The 18,840-nt window shown below is 46.3% G+C and overlaps 2 protein-coding genes across 2 annotated transcripts in view; one reads left to right on the top strand and one right to left on the bottom strand.

Annotated features, from left to right (window-relative positions):
* Positions 1 to 18,840, top strand: part of TMEM45B (transmembrane protein 45B) — a 266,178-nt gene that overhangs the window by 50,989 nt on the left and 196,349 nt on the right. The gene's annotated exons all lie outside the window — the stretch shown is intronic.
* LOC144824961 (uncharacterized) lies at positions 10,798 to 14,911 on the bottom strand. The gene is made up of 2 exons (XM_078683897.1): positions 13,222 to 14,911; positions 10,798 to 12,050 (listed from the first exon to the last, which is right to left on the bottom strand). Exons 1-2 carry the CDS (start codon positions 14,815 to 14,817, stop codon positions 12,024 to 12,026), a joined length of 1,623 nt encoding a protein of 540 aa, XP_078540023.1. The 5' UTR covers positions 14,818 to 14,911; the 3' UTR covers positions 10,798 to 12,023.

Below are 18,840 nucleotides of genomic sequence, written 5' to 3'. Positions count from 1 at the left end.
ACTCGTTGTGGCAATGTGTGGTGACCAATCCATACGTTCAGTGAGAGAGAGCTCGAAGTATTCAAAAGCTGATACCCTCTCAAAGGGGGCGGCATTCAGGCAGGGATTAGGGTGTGTGGAATTTACCAGATTAAAAAACATATATTTGGTTTTCGTGATGTTAATTGCTAGCTCTCTGGAGTTGTAGAAAGAGTTGAAGCTTTTGAGGATGTTTTAAATACCCATTGGTGATTTTGAGTGGAGAAGGGTGTCATCAGCGAACATCAATGCCGGCACTTTGTTTGAAGCAATCTTGAGGGGGGTCATTGTACTTTACCCTATTCAGTGAATCTACCAGGGCATTAATATATAGGCAGAATAAAGTGGGGGCCAACACATTTCCTTGTCTGACACCTCTGTTAACAGTGAATGGCGCAGTAAGCTCCCCATATTTACCAAATCTAACTTGGGCACAATTTCCCTCGTGAAGTCTCTTGATGATATGACAAAGATATGGGGAGACCCTCATATCGGTTAACACAGACCACAACTTTTCTCTAGGTACTAGGTCAAAGGCTTTCATGAGGACAACAAATATCAAATAAAGGCTGCTGCCTTCCAAAGTAACAGTTTTCCAATGTAGGAGTTGCAACCTGAAAATGTTATCTATTGTAGAGGTTCTTTGTCTAAATCCTGTTTGGAAAGGGCTAAAACTTTCTGCTTCACATCGATTAGACTAATGAGTCTGTAGTTGCCTGGCAGCAGAGCAGAGCCCTTCTTGTAGACTGGGGCAATTTCTGCTCCAGCCCAAGTTTTAGGAATAGGCACCCCCCCATCACAGAATTATATATTGTCCACATATATGGTCCCCAAATGGTTGGTTCTGAGAGAAAGAGGTCCATCGGGAAATTTGTCTATTCAAGGTGCTTTGTGCGGAGCTATTTTATTAATGGCACTAAGCACTTCAGGCAAGGTTATCACTGGGTACTTCTTGGCTTCACCCAGGGTGGGTCTCTAGTTGGATAGCCTACACCTTTGTCTGCCTTAGATGTAGCATACAAGGCCTGATAGTGCTTGTTCCATGCTTTGGCCACGATGTTAAGCTTGAATACCACTTTACCTTCTCTGCAACCTGCATTAACTATTTTCTAGAAGGCTTTGAGATCTTTGGACATCAGGGCCCCACAAAGGGACTTCCTGCTCCCAAGACTTCTTTGCTAGTGCGATGGTCTCTCTAAAAATGGTCTTTTTGAGTTTAATGGATGGCCTATCCTTGCATTTCAAAGCTACAAGCAAGGCCCATTTTGCTTCACGGCACCGCTGATTGAACCAGGAGTGTGGTAGTTACCTTTGGCCTCTGTTGTGCACTACTACATAAAAAGCCCCATTCCTTTACCCATGAGTACAGTATGTATCTAAGCTACCCCTGTAAGAGAGGCAATTATACTTTCCTCCGTGATGGAGACTTCACCCTGTGGCTCTGCTCCTCCTTTCCGAGGCCCATAGACACACTGTGCGTTTTTACAGCCCTGGATCACGTCTTGTACCCTAATAATACCCTCAGAGACTTTAGCTAGGTCTGGATTGTGGTGGTCAAGAAGTGAATTTCCCCCTCCAGAGCTCCATATCTATTTATTACTGGGATTGAAAAGGGCAGGGGCCTAGGTATCTGACGTGGATGTCTATCCTGCCAATGGATTGAATTCTGGGTAGCCAGTGTGCTGCTATTTTGTTCCCTGTGTGGTGGCTTATATGATGGCTTATAGAAATAGCTGAGTGGCAGGAGCTTGATTGCTGTACCTGGGACCTGTTCAAGAAGATCACCTTGCAGAAGACTATGGGTGATCTTTGGCTTCCTGAAGTTGATTACGACCCCATCCCCTTGCCTGTCTTTAAGTCTCTTTCCTATCCAGTTGACTCTACGAGTCATAAAGATCTCTTCGGCTCTATCGTATGGGAGCTGCCTCTATCTTTCTAGGCAATACAGGGATTTATTGTTTAGCTCATTCTGGGTTTCTCTCTGGCTCTTTCATAGCTCGGGAACCCCTACAAGGACCACAATATATGGACATGAGGTGGGAGACAGATTGACAGTGGGGAAAATCGTGGTGTCAGCGCATCCAGGTTCAGTTCCCTCCCCTATACCCCTACCCAGACTCATAGACGGGCAGTTACTCGAGTGAACTCCATTGAAATGAAATGAACCACCCCTCCTGCCATACCCCGACAGTCATTAGCACTGTTGAGGCCATTTATATTCTGCATCTGTATTCAGCTAATATGCATTATTTATTTGGTCACAGATGGCCGTTACATATGAGGCAAACTCAGACATAATCTGCAGCAGGAACTCCCTGGGGAATACCGCATGACACTTTGTCTTACAAATTGAGCCCTATAATTTTTATAAGTTTATCACAATTTTTACAGGAGTTCCAGCCTCCTAGTTTATAATGAGACAGTTACATTTTGTATTTATATTTGTAACATGTTTGATTCGTAAACTGTGCAAGTTACAATGCATTTCCATTACACGATTGTGCATTACTAGATGGTCCAAGATGGGCAGCGCATATTAGGCCAACTCAGACATAGTTTACGGCAGGACCTTACTGATGAATTGTGCAGGAAACTATGAATTCTAAAACTGCTATTGTACTCTGTTACAATTAAATGAAAGATACGTAGTCCAGTGATGTATATTAGGGTCACTGCTTTATTCTTCAGATAGGATCCAAGTTATGTCTAATGCCATGCCTCATACAATGCCCCACCAGGAGCAGCCTCCTTGCCTCTCAGCCCTTCCACACCAACTGATTCCTTCTTCCACTCAAACACTCTCAACATTCTGATGACATCATAAAGACTGAGCAGCAAGGCAAAGGGCAACAACAGAGAGGATGCATTAATCACTTACTAGATTACAACACATATCCCCCTCATCAGAATTGTAAAAATACAAGCATGCAAGATCATTGTACATACATGCAATATGACTAGTTCTAAAAAGAATGTGTGAAGGTGGACATACACACATACAAAAAGCCAACAAGCTTAAAGAATAACACAAAACTTCAAGACGTAACACTATCAGGGTAATTTTGCAACCCCTAACAATAGGGTGATACAAATACCTCAACCAAAAACAAGAGTAAATCCAGAGAAGCTAAAGAGCATTCTCAACTTTCAAAAACAAGGGTAAATCTAGAGAAGCTAAAAAGGAAAGAGTCCTCTCATGTGCGCACCCGTAACACACAGTCCAACTCCTCACATGAGGTAACAACCAATTCAGAGGGTAAAAACAAAACAGGCAAGTCAGAGAAGCTTCAAAAGAAGGTGTTTTCTTATGTGCGCACCCGTAACTCACAGCTCAAAACCTCACACGAGGTAACAACCAATTCTGAGGGTAAAACCAAAACCGGCAAATCAGAGAAGCTTCAAAAGAAGGAGTCTTCTCATGTGCGCACCGTAACGCACAGCCCAACACCTCACACGTAACTCAATCACATGACTTTCGGATTCAGGAATATCATCACAAGGTTCAGCAGTATTGTCATCACACATGGTAGAAGATAAACTCTGAAAATTGTCAACACATTTAGAACATGACTCCGAGACATTTGAATTAGGCATGGCATTCTCATATGAGTTCAAAACAATGGAAGCATTGTCATTCTCATCAGTACATTTAGGAACAATGGGTTGAAAGACAGACTGTAAGTTTGCAAATTTACAAAAGGATATGCGTCTAAAATTCAAAATTTTGCCCCCATCTACTCTTACTGCTTTACTGAAAACTTCCAGTACTTTAATGGGATCAGTTCACTTAGCCCATTTTCTGCCAGAGAGACCACTAAACTTGACACAAACAAAATCCCCTACTTTAATTTTGGAAGCAGAACATCGATGCTGCAAGACATTGTTCTTCATTTTCTCTTGATATTTCTGAACACGCTCCCTGACTTGGGATAATTCAAAAGGGGAATCGTTGGAGGTTTTAACCTTCAACCACCAAGGCAAAAGCTTAGAACCAGGTTTCCTTCCTCGTAACATCTCAAACGGAGATAGACCGTGACAGAATTCGTAGAAATACGATATGACAATAGAGTGGCACGTAGAGTCTTTTTCCATTCTCAGCCACTTTTTATAGCTAGCTGAATAGATTCTTTGACCACCCTATTAAAGCGTTCTACCTGGCCATTGGCTTGTGGGTTATAATTGGACACTCTTTTATGCAAAACACCACATCTTTCAAGTAACAAATCAAACTCATTGCTAACAAATTGAGGACCATTGTCAGAAATAATTTCTGCAGGCAATCCTTCACGGCAGAAAACTTCATCTAAAAATTCAATTATTTGAGTTGAACCAATCTTGTCTACAATCTTCAACTCAGGCCATTTTGAGAAATAATCTATTAAGACTAAAACATAAACATCCTTATTGAAAGATAAACCAAGGGGACCAATAATATCGATACCTAGTTTCCTCCAGGGACCTTGAACATACTCAATAGGAGTGACATCCACAGACAGTGGTTTGACTGATTTATCACTTTTAGAACAAGGAAGACACTGTCTGACCCATTGTCAACCATACTATCAACACCAGGCCACCAATAAAATTCTCTGATACGTCTTTTGGTGCTGGACATACCTATATGGCCTTCATGAGCCAGGGACAGGATCTTTCCTCTTATTTTAAAAGGAGGAACAATTTTATATCCTCTTGTTACAAAACCTTGAGAAAACATTAACTCATCCTTGATCTTGCAAAAAGACATAAGATCACCAGTTAATATCCTTTCTTCAGGCCAACCCACCTGTAGAAATTTCGCCACATTAGATAACGTACTGTCCTCACACATTACATTCTTCCAATCAGTTTCAGAAATAACCTCCGACGACGATACATTAGTATTTCCATTATTAACATCATCAATCGCGTACGCTACGTGGGGGGGGCGTGGCCAGCAGCCTAGCATGGCGGACGTGTCTTGGTAGAGGTCCGTCCATGGGGCCGTTACTATCCTGTAATTATCCTGCCGAGGTGCTCCTACACAGGCTGGATCATGCAGGGCCGGTGGGCTGAAATGCAAGGAGGCCACTGAGACGAGGAGCGGCTTGACTCCAGGCGGCAGCGGCGGAGAGACGAGGACTGGGCAGCGGCATAGTGGAGGAGCCGCCGGAGGCGTGAAAACCGCCCGCAGCCTTGTCATCCGGGAGCCTTGGGGGACACAGCGGAGACTGTGACGGCAAGCGCCAGAGTTCGCCCGTGCTTCGGCGCTTCAGCGGCCAGGAGTGTGTGGCCAGTGCGAGGGGGTGCGAAACCCTGCAGCGGGCGGCGTGTGGCAGGTACCTGGAGGCCCTCGCGGGATAGTACGAGACTGCGTGCCCACGCCCGGTGCCCTGGTCCAATTCTACCCACTAAGTATTGTGTCTGTGTGTACATACTTTGCGTGCATGAAGGCCTAGGGCCCTGCACCATTACAGGGCCCTCTTGTTTTCGGCCTTTCTTCGCGTTGGCATCATGCAACTCACCTTCCTCCTTCTTGTTCTTTTCTTCGCAATGCGGTCTTGTCCCATCTTCTTTGCTCGTCTTCACTAACCAGACCTCTTTGTGTGGCATGCACGCCACAAGTGTTCCCCTGGTCTTGCCCTACCCCTAGGACAATGCATTATTTTCCTCCGATAACCAGACCTGACCTTGCGACCTTCTTTTAGTCAATACTCATTCTTTTATTCCATGCTGTCTTCTCTGACCTCTTCGTTGGTCACCGTCACTCTGACCTCTTCATTGGTCATCATCACTCCGACATCTTCTCGGGTTACTTCTCCACTGACATCGTCTCAGGTCTCTGCTTTTCTGACCTCTTCTCAGGTCTCTGCTTTTCTGACCTCTTCTCAGGTCTCCGCTCTTCTGACCTCTTCTCAGGTCTCCGCTCTTCTGACCTCTTCTCAGGTCACTGTTCACAATCCTTCCATGATGGTTCACTCACTTTGGGCAGCATTTGCCCTCAGTCACTCCTCTTGTGGGCCCTTTTCTCAGGTCACTGTTCATAATCCTTCCACGATGGTTCGCTCACTTTGGGCAGCTTGTGCCATCAGTCTCCCCTCTTGTGGTGTTGTCTTTACTTCTCTGGCTGCACCTTTTCTCCTCTTGCTTAGTTAGCACTTTTCCTTCCAGGCATCACATGTCCCTTGAAAGCAAATGCAAGAACAGAAATTAATAAGGTCTATATGCCGACTCCAGTTTCCACTTCTTGCTTCTCCCCTAGTCCCTTAGCAGCAAGTAGGAGGCAATTAAGTAGCTAAGAGTCAAATGAAGGGCGCTGTGGAGACCTCATAGATCAAAGAAGTCAAAACGCTTTAAGGAATTTGTATTCAGTCTGTGCTCTGAAAAAAACTTAAATAATTAGCAGATATACCATTACCATATTCTGTATGCATTTCCATATTTTGATATCAGGATTGTGCAAGTTAGGTGTCAAAACTTCACTGCCTTCTTTTTTTTTTTTTAAGGTAGCTACTCTTAAAATCAAGAAGGAAGTCAGCCTTAGCCTGCTCTCCTATGAGATTTGTATTTTGTTTTTGCAGGAGTTCACTTTTAGAGAATAATATGAATAGCCTATGTGAGCATATCGATGTGTCAACCTGTGTACCTGTCTAAGTGTCTATCCGATTTGTAGTAAAAATATATTGTGAGAAAGAAGTTAAATACAAAAAAGTTGCATTAAACATGTAGTCTGCTATAAAAAATAGAAAAAACTTACAGGGCACAATAAATGTAGTGGATGCAGGGGCAAGAGGACATCCTCCCACTTAAGTAGAAAGGGGTATTGACAGTGAGGTGAGGGAAGTGGGTGGGTGACTAGTAAGAGGTTTTTAGGGTTCAGTGTTAAGGGGTAGTAAAACGCTTTTAGCGTTCAGAAAAGGGCAGCGCAAGGGATTTTTAGGGCTGAAGAAAGGGTAGTGTTAATGGTTGGTTCGGTTTTTTAGGGTTCAGGGATGGGTAGCGTTAGGAGGTAGGAAAGTGTTCTGGTTCAGGGAAGGGTAGCTTTATGGCATAGTAAGGGGCTTTGACAGTTCACAGTAGGTTAACATTAAGGGGTACGTTGGGGTTAATGGGAAAAGGCTAGCATAAATCAATAGGGGATTTTTAGGGTTCAGTGAAGGGAAGAATTAAGGGGTAGTTCAGGAATGGGAAGAGTCAACGGGTATTAGGGTACAGTTCAATAAAACTATTGTATAAAAACTAAAGGTTTTATGTTTTTAAAATTATCATAGGTCTGCTTCTTTCCATCTATTACTCTGTTAGTGTTTCTTTAATTTCCCCTTTTTCTTTTTGCACGTTGTTTTCTTCTCTCAGCTTGTCAGTCGGTCTTTCTAAGCATCTTACTCTTTATCCCTCTAATTCTTCTCCTGTCTCTCAATCTTTTAGCCTTTTGTGTCTAACACTTTGGCTGCCTGATCATCCATCCCCTCAACCAACAATGCATGTATCTGTCCGTCCATCACTCTGGCTCTCTCCCTCCCTCGGTGTCTCTCTAGTTTTCAGTCGCTAAATTTTACTTCAAGTCAGATTCACAAAGCACTGTCTGAGTAACTGAATCTTATTCCAGACTGTCTTACTCATGAACTTCTGGGAGTAAGACATGCTTACTAATAGGGTAAAAAAGCACTGTGGATCAGGTTCTATGTCTCTGAGAGGTTTTAAAGTATGAGCAAAGTGGGTGACTGCCCAAGGCTCTTACCTTCCAAGGCTCCCTCAACTGGAAAGTAAACTTTCTCTGTCTAGTTATTGGGGATACAAACCGTAATCGGTTTATCCCACATCTACAAATCCCCCAGAGTACTCACGATTAAATACAGAATAATCAACAATAAACTGAAAAAAAATCTGGAATTCCTTTATTATAGGCTCTTAGTAGGATCCACAGACCGCTTGAAATCCATAAGCCCAAGTCTCTCTACCTCCACACAGCCAATACGTGTTTCGTCATTATGGAAAATTCACCTCCGACTTCTTCATCAGGTCTCCAAAATAATTTGTTGCTAATCCAGTATCACTTCAAATCTGGTCCTAATATTTATAAAACACAGGAACTAGACCCATGCATAATTCTGGAGAACGCCAGAATTAGGCACAAGGCAGGGACGGAGCACTCTCCCGTCACACTCTGAAAAGGGTTCTGTTGTGATATAATTCCCTGGATCACATGCAAAGTGAATACCTGTGAATATTGATACTAGGATTTAATGTTTTCTGTATCTTTTCTCTTGGTGTCTCCATCGCTCGTGTCTATTGTTTACCTACATTAATTATGTCATTTCTGATGTACTATCCTATATGTTATGGGGAGAGATATGACATCTGTGATGAGCAGTGGAAGGACTAAAGTGAGCATTCTCTATTGTGACAACATTCATGTAAATTCAACTAGCATTTTATTCTATTACCTGTGTTTTATGCACATAATTTTTTTATACTCATCCTCAAAATACTTTATTCGGTTTACATGTTAGAAAACCATAAAAAGTTTGCAATTCATTCTTAACCGCATGCGCGCTAGCGGTTGTCCCGCTGCGCGCTGCGATTTAAAAAAACCCGCGTTACATGACGAGCTCAGCTCGTCATCCGCGTAGCGCAGGTTACGCTCATGACGAGCTGAGCTCCTCATGAGCGCCGAAGGGGTTAAAAATATAAAGAAAGCACAAGTATACATATCCAGACATATTATACAAATATCCCAATACATACAGCAAATTTAAAAAAGATATGAACATAACATCGTCAAGGTTTAAAAAGTCACTTCATAAAATACAACAGGCCACTCTTTAGGGATCCACATAGTTTCTGTACCTTAAGGAAGATTTTAAAAAACCAACCACAAATGGGATACACTCTGGCTTTAATAATTGCATAAAATAGAGAGCGGGGCAAACCTGGCTAAAATTTAACATTTTTAAAAATGATTTTAAGAAGAGCCTCCGAGGGGCATCATAAAAGGTACAGAAATACATAAAGTGCAGCAGATCCTGTGGAGACAAACTGTCGCAGCCACAGGGTGCTAACACTTGTCCTTTGTGACACCCCTTCGGTACGGCAAGTAAAAGATGGAAATAGTCGGAACCTTGTTAGTAAAAACCGCTCGTGAGCAGACAAAGGCCACGACAGGTATGGCTCCATATCTGGAGTGGATTTGAGCGTCACGTACTTGCGGACGCTGTTTTTAGACAATTCCATCCCATCTCTTTTTAGTTTTTTTCACAAAATAAAAGATTGCTTCACAAAGACCACATCGGATCTAATGATACAATCAGGTCTTAAAAAAGGTCCAGACGTCCCAACTCTCCAAAGCAGCCCTTTTGGTATTTTCACCATGGTATTTCAATCATGTGATCCAGGCTCAAAATTTCTTTCATTAACTCTTGGGTAAGGCTGAGATCCTCATTCAGCGAGCAATTGAGCCAAAAAAGCAGTGGTGCATAGCCAGAATATCATTAATAAATGTGAGACTAGTGTCTTTGTGAACTATTAAGTTCGAGGTCCCTTTAGGAACCCCCAACAGCTCTTTTAAAAAGTTATTTTCTACAACCTGAATACCATCCAAACCTGTATACCCCCACAACATGCTACCATAACTGGCAATCGCTACACTCTGCTTGATAGATTGTTATCATCGCCGCTATCAGGCGCTTGCCAATTTTTGTAGCAAAGTTAAAGATTGCAGCATTAGTCCTAGACACTTCCCCCGTTTTCTTCCTAATTAGAGGAACCCATCCCAGGTGGTCATCCAATAAAACACCCAGGTAGGAGAAAGTCAATGTTATTGGTACTTTTTCTCCATTTACCTTAAAGGAGTACTGTTTCTTGGGGCGCAGCCCAACTAGCATTACGTGGGATTTAGAATTGTTTATGGCCAGATCACGTTCGGCCATAAACCTACGGAAAGTGTCGAGCAAAATCTGTACGCTTTTTGAGGTGCGGGCCAGGAGAACTACATCGTTTGCATAAAGCAAGACAGGCAGTCCCCTGCGTCCCACATCCAAATACTCTGTTTCCTTTTGGAAGCATTTGTAAGTGAACACAAATTTGGTTATGTTATATTAGTAACAGCAATAGTCAAGTCAAGAAAAGCTTTATTCAACAGCTTTTTTTAACAATCATAAAAGCACATACAGAATATATCGTGTTAGGCAGTAAATTATACAAAATAAATACAATGATCAGATTGCGACAATAAAACAGATTAAAAACAGAGAGAATAAATAACACTGCAATGACATAAACTATCTAAAAAGGGGATGAGTGCCCCTATGAATTATAACTAGTGTTCAGTAATACTCTGCCTTAGACGGAGCACCTTCTTCAAAAACCTGGCTTACCCCCACGCTATGTGCTCATTCTCCAAAAACTGAAGTTTAATAAAAGCAGGGCGACAATGCCTCAACCCCTGTTGTTATAAAATTGGAATTATCCATACTTTCCTCGACTCTATATAAAATTTAGAAAATAAAACTAAATGAATGGTAGATTGATCGGAGTGTTTGTCACATGGACATAATTGTAATGTCCATGACCAATCATTCGTTCGTGGAAAGGTCACGAGTCTATGAACAGTGCCCAGTCTAAATCCAGTGAAAAGCAATCCATCAAAACCACCCATGCACAAAAGTTAAATATGGTTCCAAACTTCTCGTAGTTAGTATTATCTGATGTTGGTTAACACTGGGCTTTAAAATTTCCCCGGACACTCTTATTGTATCTAATAACAGGAGACCCTCTTTTGTTAATGCTTTCCTGGAGATCCCCTGCATTGACTCAGGGTTCGTAAAATATTCTGGGTGATCAAAGTCCTTCATAAAATCACGTACGAACCTTACCCAGGGGATTTTCAAGGACCCTTCCAGTTGGAGGCTATCCTGCAAGATCTCCCTTTTTAGGTCTCGCCTGTCAATGCGCATGCGCATTGAGCAGAGCGAGACTATGGGGGCTTAAACAAAGCTTACCTACACTGGCGATTCACTGGCGATTTGATGAAGTGCATGTGCACTTTTAACTCAATGCGCAAGCGCAATTAGTTAAAATGCGCGTGCACAGCATCAAATCGTCAGCTTAGTGCCGCCAGCAGCTCTTCCCGCTCCGCCCCCTGCTGCATCAAAGGCTTGGCGCTCTGCCTCAGCCCAGCCATTCTCCTCCCCTAATTACCCCCTGCTGCATCAAAGGCTTTTTCACGGCCGGCCGGCCGGCCGTGCTTTAAGTTTCACGGCTGGCCGGCCGTGTCTCCTTTTCTTTTTTTTTTTTTAATCCGATGTTGATAATAACGATATCTGCTTGCTTTGCTTTATAACACTAATTTTATTTTAGCTCATCGCAGTGTGTTCACACTTCTATCGATGTTTCACAAAGTGCGATTTTGCAACTAAATGTAATTTTTGCACCTCTATGTGCTGGAGATGTCATACGAATACACATTTTTCACAACTCATTCATCATCAAACTAAATTTTCTCTCTATGCAGAGTGATTTTACACCTATAAGAAATGCCACACACTTGGTTACTTTGCTGCATTAGAGACTGTTCACCTAAGTTAGATTTTTGATTTTTGCTCCTACATGTGTTTTTGGAACGAAAAGTGATTCATGTTGATTTTGCACTAGGGATTGGACTAAATCTGACATGCCACACTAAGGAAAGGATTTCATGCAATGCAATTCACTGTCCACATGCGCTTAATTAAACATATGCTTGCTATCATAGTTTTGCCGTTTCTAAGTTCTATCAATCACAGGCTTTATAACCGCATCCACCACCACATCCACCGCCACATCCACCACCACCACATCCACCACCACCACATCCACCACCACTACATCCACCACCACCACCACATCCACCACCACCACATCCACCACCACTACATCCACCACCACTACATCCACCACCACCACATCCACCACCACATCCACCGCCACATCCACCACCACCACATCCACCGCCACATCCACCACCACCACATCCACCACCGCATCCACCACCACTACATCCACCACCGCATCCACCACCACTACATCCACCACCGCATCCACCACCACCACATCCACCGCATCCACCATCACATCCACCATGACATCCACCGCCACATCCACCGCATCCACCATCACATCCACCATGACATCCACCATGACATCCACCATCACATCCACCGCCACATCCACCACCATCGCATCCACCACCACATCCACCACCATCGCATCCACCACCATCGCATTCACCACCACATCCACCACCACATCCACCACCACCACATCCACCACCACCACATCCACCACCACCACATCCACCACCACCACATCCACCACCACTACATCCACCACCACATCCACCGCCACATCCACCACCACCACATCCACCGCCACATCCACCACCACCACATCCACCACCACTACATCCACCAACGCATCCACCACCACTACATCCACCACCGCATCCACCACCACCACATCCACCGCATCCACCATCACATCCACCATGACATCCACCGCCACATCCACCGCCACATCCACCATCACATCCACCATGACATCCACCACATCCACCATCACATCCACCATCACATCCACCGCCACATCCACCACCATCGCATCCACCACCACATCCACCACCATCGCATCCACCACCACATCCACCACCATCGCATCCACCACCACATCCACCACCATCGCATCCACCACCATCGCATTCACCACCACATCCACCACCACATCCACCACCACCACCACCACATCCACCACCACTACATCCACCACCACTACATCCACCACCACTACATCCACCACCACCACATCCACCACCACATCCACTGCCACATCCACCACCACCACATCCACCGCCACATCCACCACATCCACCACCACTACATCCACCACTACATCCACCACCACTACATCCACCACCGCATCCACCACCACTACATCCACCACCGCATCCACCACCACCACATCCACCATCACATCCACCATGACATCCACCGCCACATCCACCGCCACATCCACCATCACATCCACCATGACATCCACCACATCCACCATCACATCCACCATCACATCCACCGCCACATCCACCACCATCGCATCCACCACCACATCCACCACCATCGCATCCACCACCACATCCACCACCATCGCATCCACCACCACATCCACCACCATCGCATCCACCACCATCGCATTCACCACCGCATCCACCACCACTACATCCACCACCGCATCCACCACCACTACATCCACCACCGCATCCACCACCACCACATCCACCGCATCCACCATCACATCCACCATGACATCCACCGCCACATCCACCGCATCCACCATCACATCCACCATGACATCCACCATGACATCCACCATCACATCCACCGCCACATCCACCACCATCGCATCCACCACCACATCCACCACCATCGCATCCACCACCATCGCATTCACCACCACATCCACCACCACATCCACCACCACCACATCCACCACCACCACATCCACCACCACCACATCCACCACCACCACATCCACCACCACTACATCCACCACCACATCCACCGCCACATCCACCACCACCACATCCACCGCCACATCCACCACCACCACATCCACCACCACTACATCCACCAACGCATCCACCACCACTACATCCACCACCGCATCCACCACCACCACATCCACCGCATCCACCATCACATCCACCATGACATCCACCGCCACATCCACCGCCACATCCACCATCACATCCACCATGACATCCACCACATCCACCATCACATCCACCATCACATCCACCGCCACATCCACCACCATCGCATCCACCACCACATCCACCACCATCGCATCCACCACCACATCCACCACCATCGCATCCACCACCACATCCACCACCATCGCATCCACCACCATCGCATTCACCACCACATCCACCACCACATCCACCACCACCACCACCACATCCACCACCACTACATCCACCACCACTACATCCACCACCACTACATCCACCACCACCACATCCACCACCACATCCACTGCCACATCCACCACCACCACATCCACCGCCACATCCACCACATCCACCACCACTACATCCACCACTACATCCACCACCACTACATCCACCACCGCATCCACCACCACTACATCCACCACCGCATCCACCACCACCACATCCACCATCACATCCACCATCACATCCACCGCCACATCCACCGCCACATCCACCATCACATCCACCATCACATCCACTATGACATCCACCATCACATCCACCATCACATCCACCGCCACATCCACCACCATCGCATCCACCGCCACATCCACCACCATCGCATCCACCACCATCGCATCCACCACCATCGCATTCACCACCACATCCACCACCACATCCACCACCACCACATCCACCACATCCACCACCATCACATCCACCACCACCACATCCACCACCACTACATCCACCACCACTACATCCACCACCACCACATCCACCGCCACATACACCACCACCACATCCACCACCACTACATCCACCACCGCATCCACCACCACTACATCCACCACCGCATCCACCACCACTACATCCACCACCGCATCCACCACCACCACATCCACCACCGCATCCACCATCACATCCACCATGACATCCACCGCCACATCCACCGCCACATCCACCATCACATCCACCATGACATCCACCGCATCCACCATCACATCCACCATCACATCCACCGCCACATCCACCAACATCGCATCCACCACCACATCCACCACCATCGCATCCACCACCATCGCATTCACCACCACATCCACCACCACATCCACCTGACAAAGGTATTAATTTTGCTATTTTCAAAACCAACACATAAATAAAAAAATAAAAAAACTTTCCTAATGCGAGACCTATTGCATTTTCAATGCTTGTTAGCTTAGTCTGCTCTTTTGACCAGATCCTATGCCACAGCAGTATGGGCTCCAATTTTATGAGGTCGGAGATAAAGGGGAGGCCAAGCTCCTCATGGCAAACATAAGAAGATGTGCTTGCTGGAACCGATAAAATGTACCTTAGGAAGGATATTCCACCAGTTGTCGCGGGGAAGGTTTGCCAAAACCCCAAACCCCCGCCCCATACATTGCAGTTGAGATGCACTTGGCTCTGTAGATATAAATAAGCTCAACTAGAGTTTTTTTGCCTAGTTTCTTTGAAAAGGATGTAAGAGCAGTTGTTGTCCTTATGGCCGTTTGGTAGCTATAGTGTGGGCCCATGAATCATTATGGCTAAATAAGACACCAAGGTATGTAAAACTTTTCGTTTGAGCTAATTTCTGGATGTCTACAAACATGTCTCGTGACCTCTGACTCCCTGTGCCACATTTCATAACGAAGGTCTTTTTTTTATATTAATTCTGAGACCAAGGTCCTTCATATAGTTAGTGAAACTATTTAGGACCTTTTGGAGGGCCATTAAGACCGCATTGTCCGCATATAGGAGAGCGGGAATAGGTCGGCCACCGGCTTGAGGGAAGTCTTGTCCGCCCCTAAACAAAGCAATCCAATCCAATAATATAAAGGTTAAAAAGGTTAAAAAGAAAGGGGGCCAGGACGCAGCCTTGCCTGACCCCCTCCTAATGGAGAATGCAGCTGTACGCTCCCCATGCAGACCGAATCTCACGCTGGCTGAGGTACCAGTATAAAGCCGCCTAAGGAAAAAGATGATGTTTGCATCAACCCCCACGGCTTCAAGGACCTCCCACAGTTTGTCGTGAGTTACAGAATTGAAGACCGCGGTTAGGTCCACAAATGCCAGGAACAATCTTCCCTTTTTCGCTCTTATATATTTCCCTATCAGAATAGACAGATTTAGACTTTGTTCGATTGTTCCCAGCCCTTCCCAAAAACCATACTGTATATCCGATAAAACCCATCTTTCCTCAGCCCAATCTTACAAGTGTTCCAGGATCACACGCCCTGCCACTTTTACCATGGAGTCAAGTAAAGAAATTGGCCTGCAACAGCCAGGATCATGTCAGTCCCCTTTTTAGGTCGAGCGACCTATCTCAATGCGCATGCTCATTGAGCGGGAGCGAGATATATAGGGGCTTATCGAGAGTTTACCGAACTGGCGATTCCATGCAGTGCATGTGCTTTTTAGGTCATTGCGCAAGCGCAAGCCCTAAAAAGCGCGTGCACAATGCCACCAGCCGCCTGCCTGCCTGCCTCGCATTACCACATCAAAGGCAGCCCTCCCAGCGCATTTCTCACCCCCTAATTATTCACGGCCGGTCGGCCATACTTTCAGTTTCACGGCCGCGTCTCCTCTTAAAACTTGCTTTTAAACTTGTTTAACTTGTTTTTTTATCTTGCCTCCCGCAGCGACGCAACTTAAGATCCCACGCCCCTTCATGAGAGACCAAACGGAGTTCTTAAATGTACACCAAGCAGGGTTAGGCTCTGGGGTCGTGCACTCCTCATCGCCTGGGCGTCGTGCTTCATGTTTGAGCAAAGCACAGCGCATACAAACAATGGCGGGCGAGGCTTTTTTTCCTCACAGCAAGCTCCCTTAAATTTCAATTACTCATGTTTTTTTAACCAGCTCCGCACTTGTGTTTCAGCAGTAGTGCCGCTGCATATGTTTATTTTCAGCACCTTTCACTTTCAACAAGGCGGCGCGCGCCTTTCTTTCAGTATGGCGCTTTTTTAAAATCTTGCTTCCCAAAGCAACACGACTTAAGATACCACGCCCCCTCATGTGAGACCTTCACACCCTCATCGCCGCTCTCCCCGCTCCGCCCCCTCCCCTGCCCGCCGTGTCGCATTTCTCTTCCCCCCTCCCCACAGCAATGCCCTCCGTCTTGTTCTCCTCCGTCAGCTGTTCCTTGCCCCAGTTTCCCTTCCTCCTCGCCTCTCCTATTTCTTTATCTAAGCCCCTCGTATTCACTATAATACAGTCCACGTTGATTGAGCACAGGGTCAAAGAAAGGATTATTGTCATTATAATGGAAATGAAAACAAGGCATGCGCAACCCACCATCTACAACCCTTACATTAACATCGGTCAGTGTTTGGTACAAAATAAGTACCCCTCTGTATATAATAAAAATGTCATGCCACATCCACCACCACATCCACCATCACCACCACATCCACCACCACATCCACCACCACATCCACCGCATCCACCACCACCACATCCACCGCATCCACCACCACCACATCCACCGCATCCACCACCGCATCCACCACCGCATCCACCACTGCATCCACCACCACATCCACCATCACCACCACATCCACCACATCCACCACCACATCCACCATCACCTCCACATCCACCATGACATCCACCGCCACATCCACCACCCCATCCACCACCACATCCACCACCACATCCACCACCACATCCACCACATTCACCACACCCACATCCACCACCACATCCACCACCACATCCACCACCACATCCACCACCACATCCAACATATCCACCACCACTTCCACCACCACCGCATCCACCACCACCACCGCATCCACCACCACATCCACCACATCCACCATCACCTCCACATCCACCATGACATCCACCACCACATCCACCACATGCACCACCACATCCACCGCATCCACCACCACCACATCCACCACATCCACCACCACATCCACCACTACATCCACCGCATCCACCACCACCACCGCATCCACCACCACATCCACCACATCCACCATCACCTCCACATCCACCATGACATCCACCGCCACATCCACCACCACATCCACCACCACCACATCCACCACATGCACCACCACCGCATCCACCACCACATCCACCACCACATCCACCACACCCACCACCACCACATCCACCACCACATCCACCGCATCCACCACCACCACATCCACCACATCCACCACCACCACATCCACCACCACCACATCCACCACCACCACCGCATCCACCACCACCGCATCCACCACCACCACATCCACCACCGCATCCACTGCCGCATCCACCACCACCATCACTTCCACCACCATCACTTCCACCACCACATCCACCACCACATCCACCACCACATCCACCACCACTTTCACCACATCCACCACCACATCCACCACCACATCCACCACCACATCCACCACCAAATCCACCCCCACATCCACCCCCACATCCACCACCATCACCACCACATCCACCACCACCACCACCACATCCACCACCACCATATCCCCCAGATCCACCACCACCACATCTATGTGTGTGTGTGTGTGTGTGGGTGGCTGTGTGTGTGTGTAGGTGCAAATGCAATGTTCTTGGATTTTCGTCACAATAAAATACACTGAACATAATCTTCACAAAAGTTATTTACAAACGTTTAAGCTATTGCCATTATAAATTACAATACATTTTATTTAAGTATTAATTATTTACAAAATTAAAAGCCATTGTTATTTGCAATATCAATACATCTAAGTCACGTAAATACAACACACATTGCATTACAAATGCTATAGGTGTCACATTTGCGAAAGTTAAAACTATTGACATTGTAACTGACAAAGCTATTACTTTTGCTATTTTCAAAACCAACACATAAATAAAAAAAGTGTCATTTACAATACCAATTGCTCAAACTTTCCTAATGCGAGACCTATTGCATTTCCAATGCTTGTTTGAAGATTGGGGCTATGATAGACTCAACCCAAGTCTTAGGTTATGGAGCTTGGGAACTAGCGTTAATGACCTGAGTTATAATAGGCCCCCACAGGGTAGTATTAGACTTGAACATGCCCACTGGAACACCATCTGGACCAGGGGCC

This window comes from Lissotriton helveticus, chromosome 3_1 (genome assembly GCF_964261635.1).
Source record: "Lissotriton helveticus chromosome 3_1, aLisHel1.1, whole genome shotgun sequence".
In the NCBI taxonomy this organism is placed as follows: Eukaryota; Metazoa; Chordata; class Amphibia; order Caudata; family Salamandridae; genus Lissotriton; species Lissotriton helveticus.
The sequence above is the reverse complement of the archived record's forward strand: the minus strand, read 5'-3'. Positions and strand labels throughout refer to the sequence as shown.

What these genes read in the sequence shown, in the direction of transcription:
- LOC144824961 (XM_078683897.1), bottom strand. Translation starts at nt 14,817, where the DNA reads ATGGTGGTGGATGCGATGGTGGTGGATGTGGTGGTGGATGCGATGTTG. An exon ending in ATGTAGTGGTGGTGGATGCG is followed by an intron (nt 12,051 to 13,221) that starts GTGGTGAATGCG and finishes TGGTGGATGTAG; the next exon opens with TGGTGGTGGATGCGGTGGTG.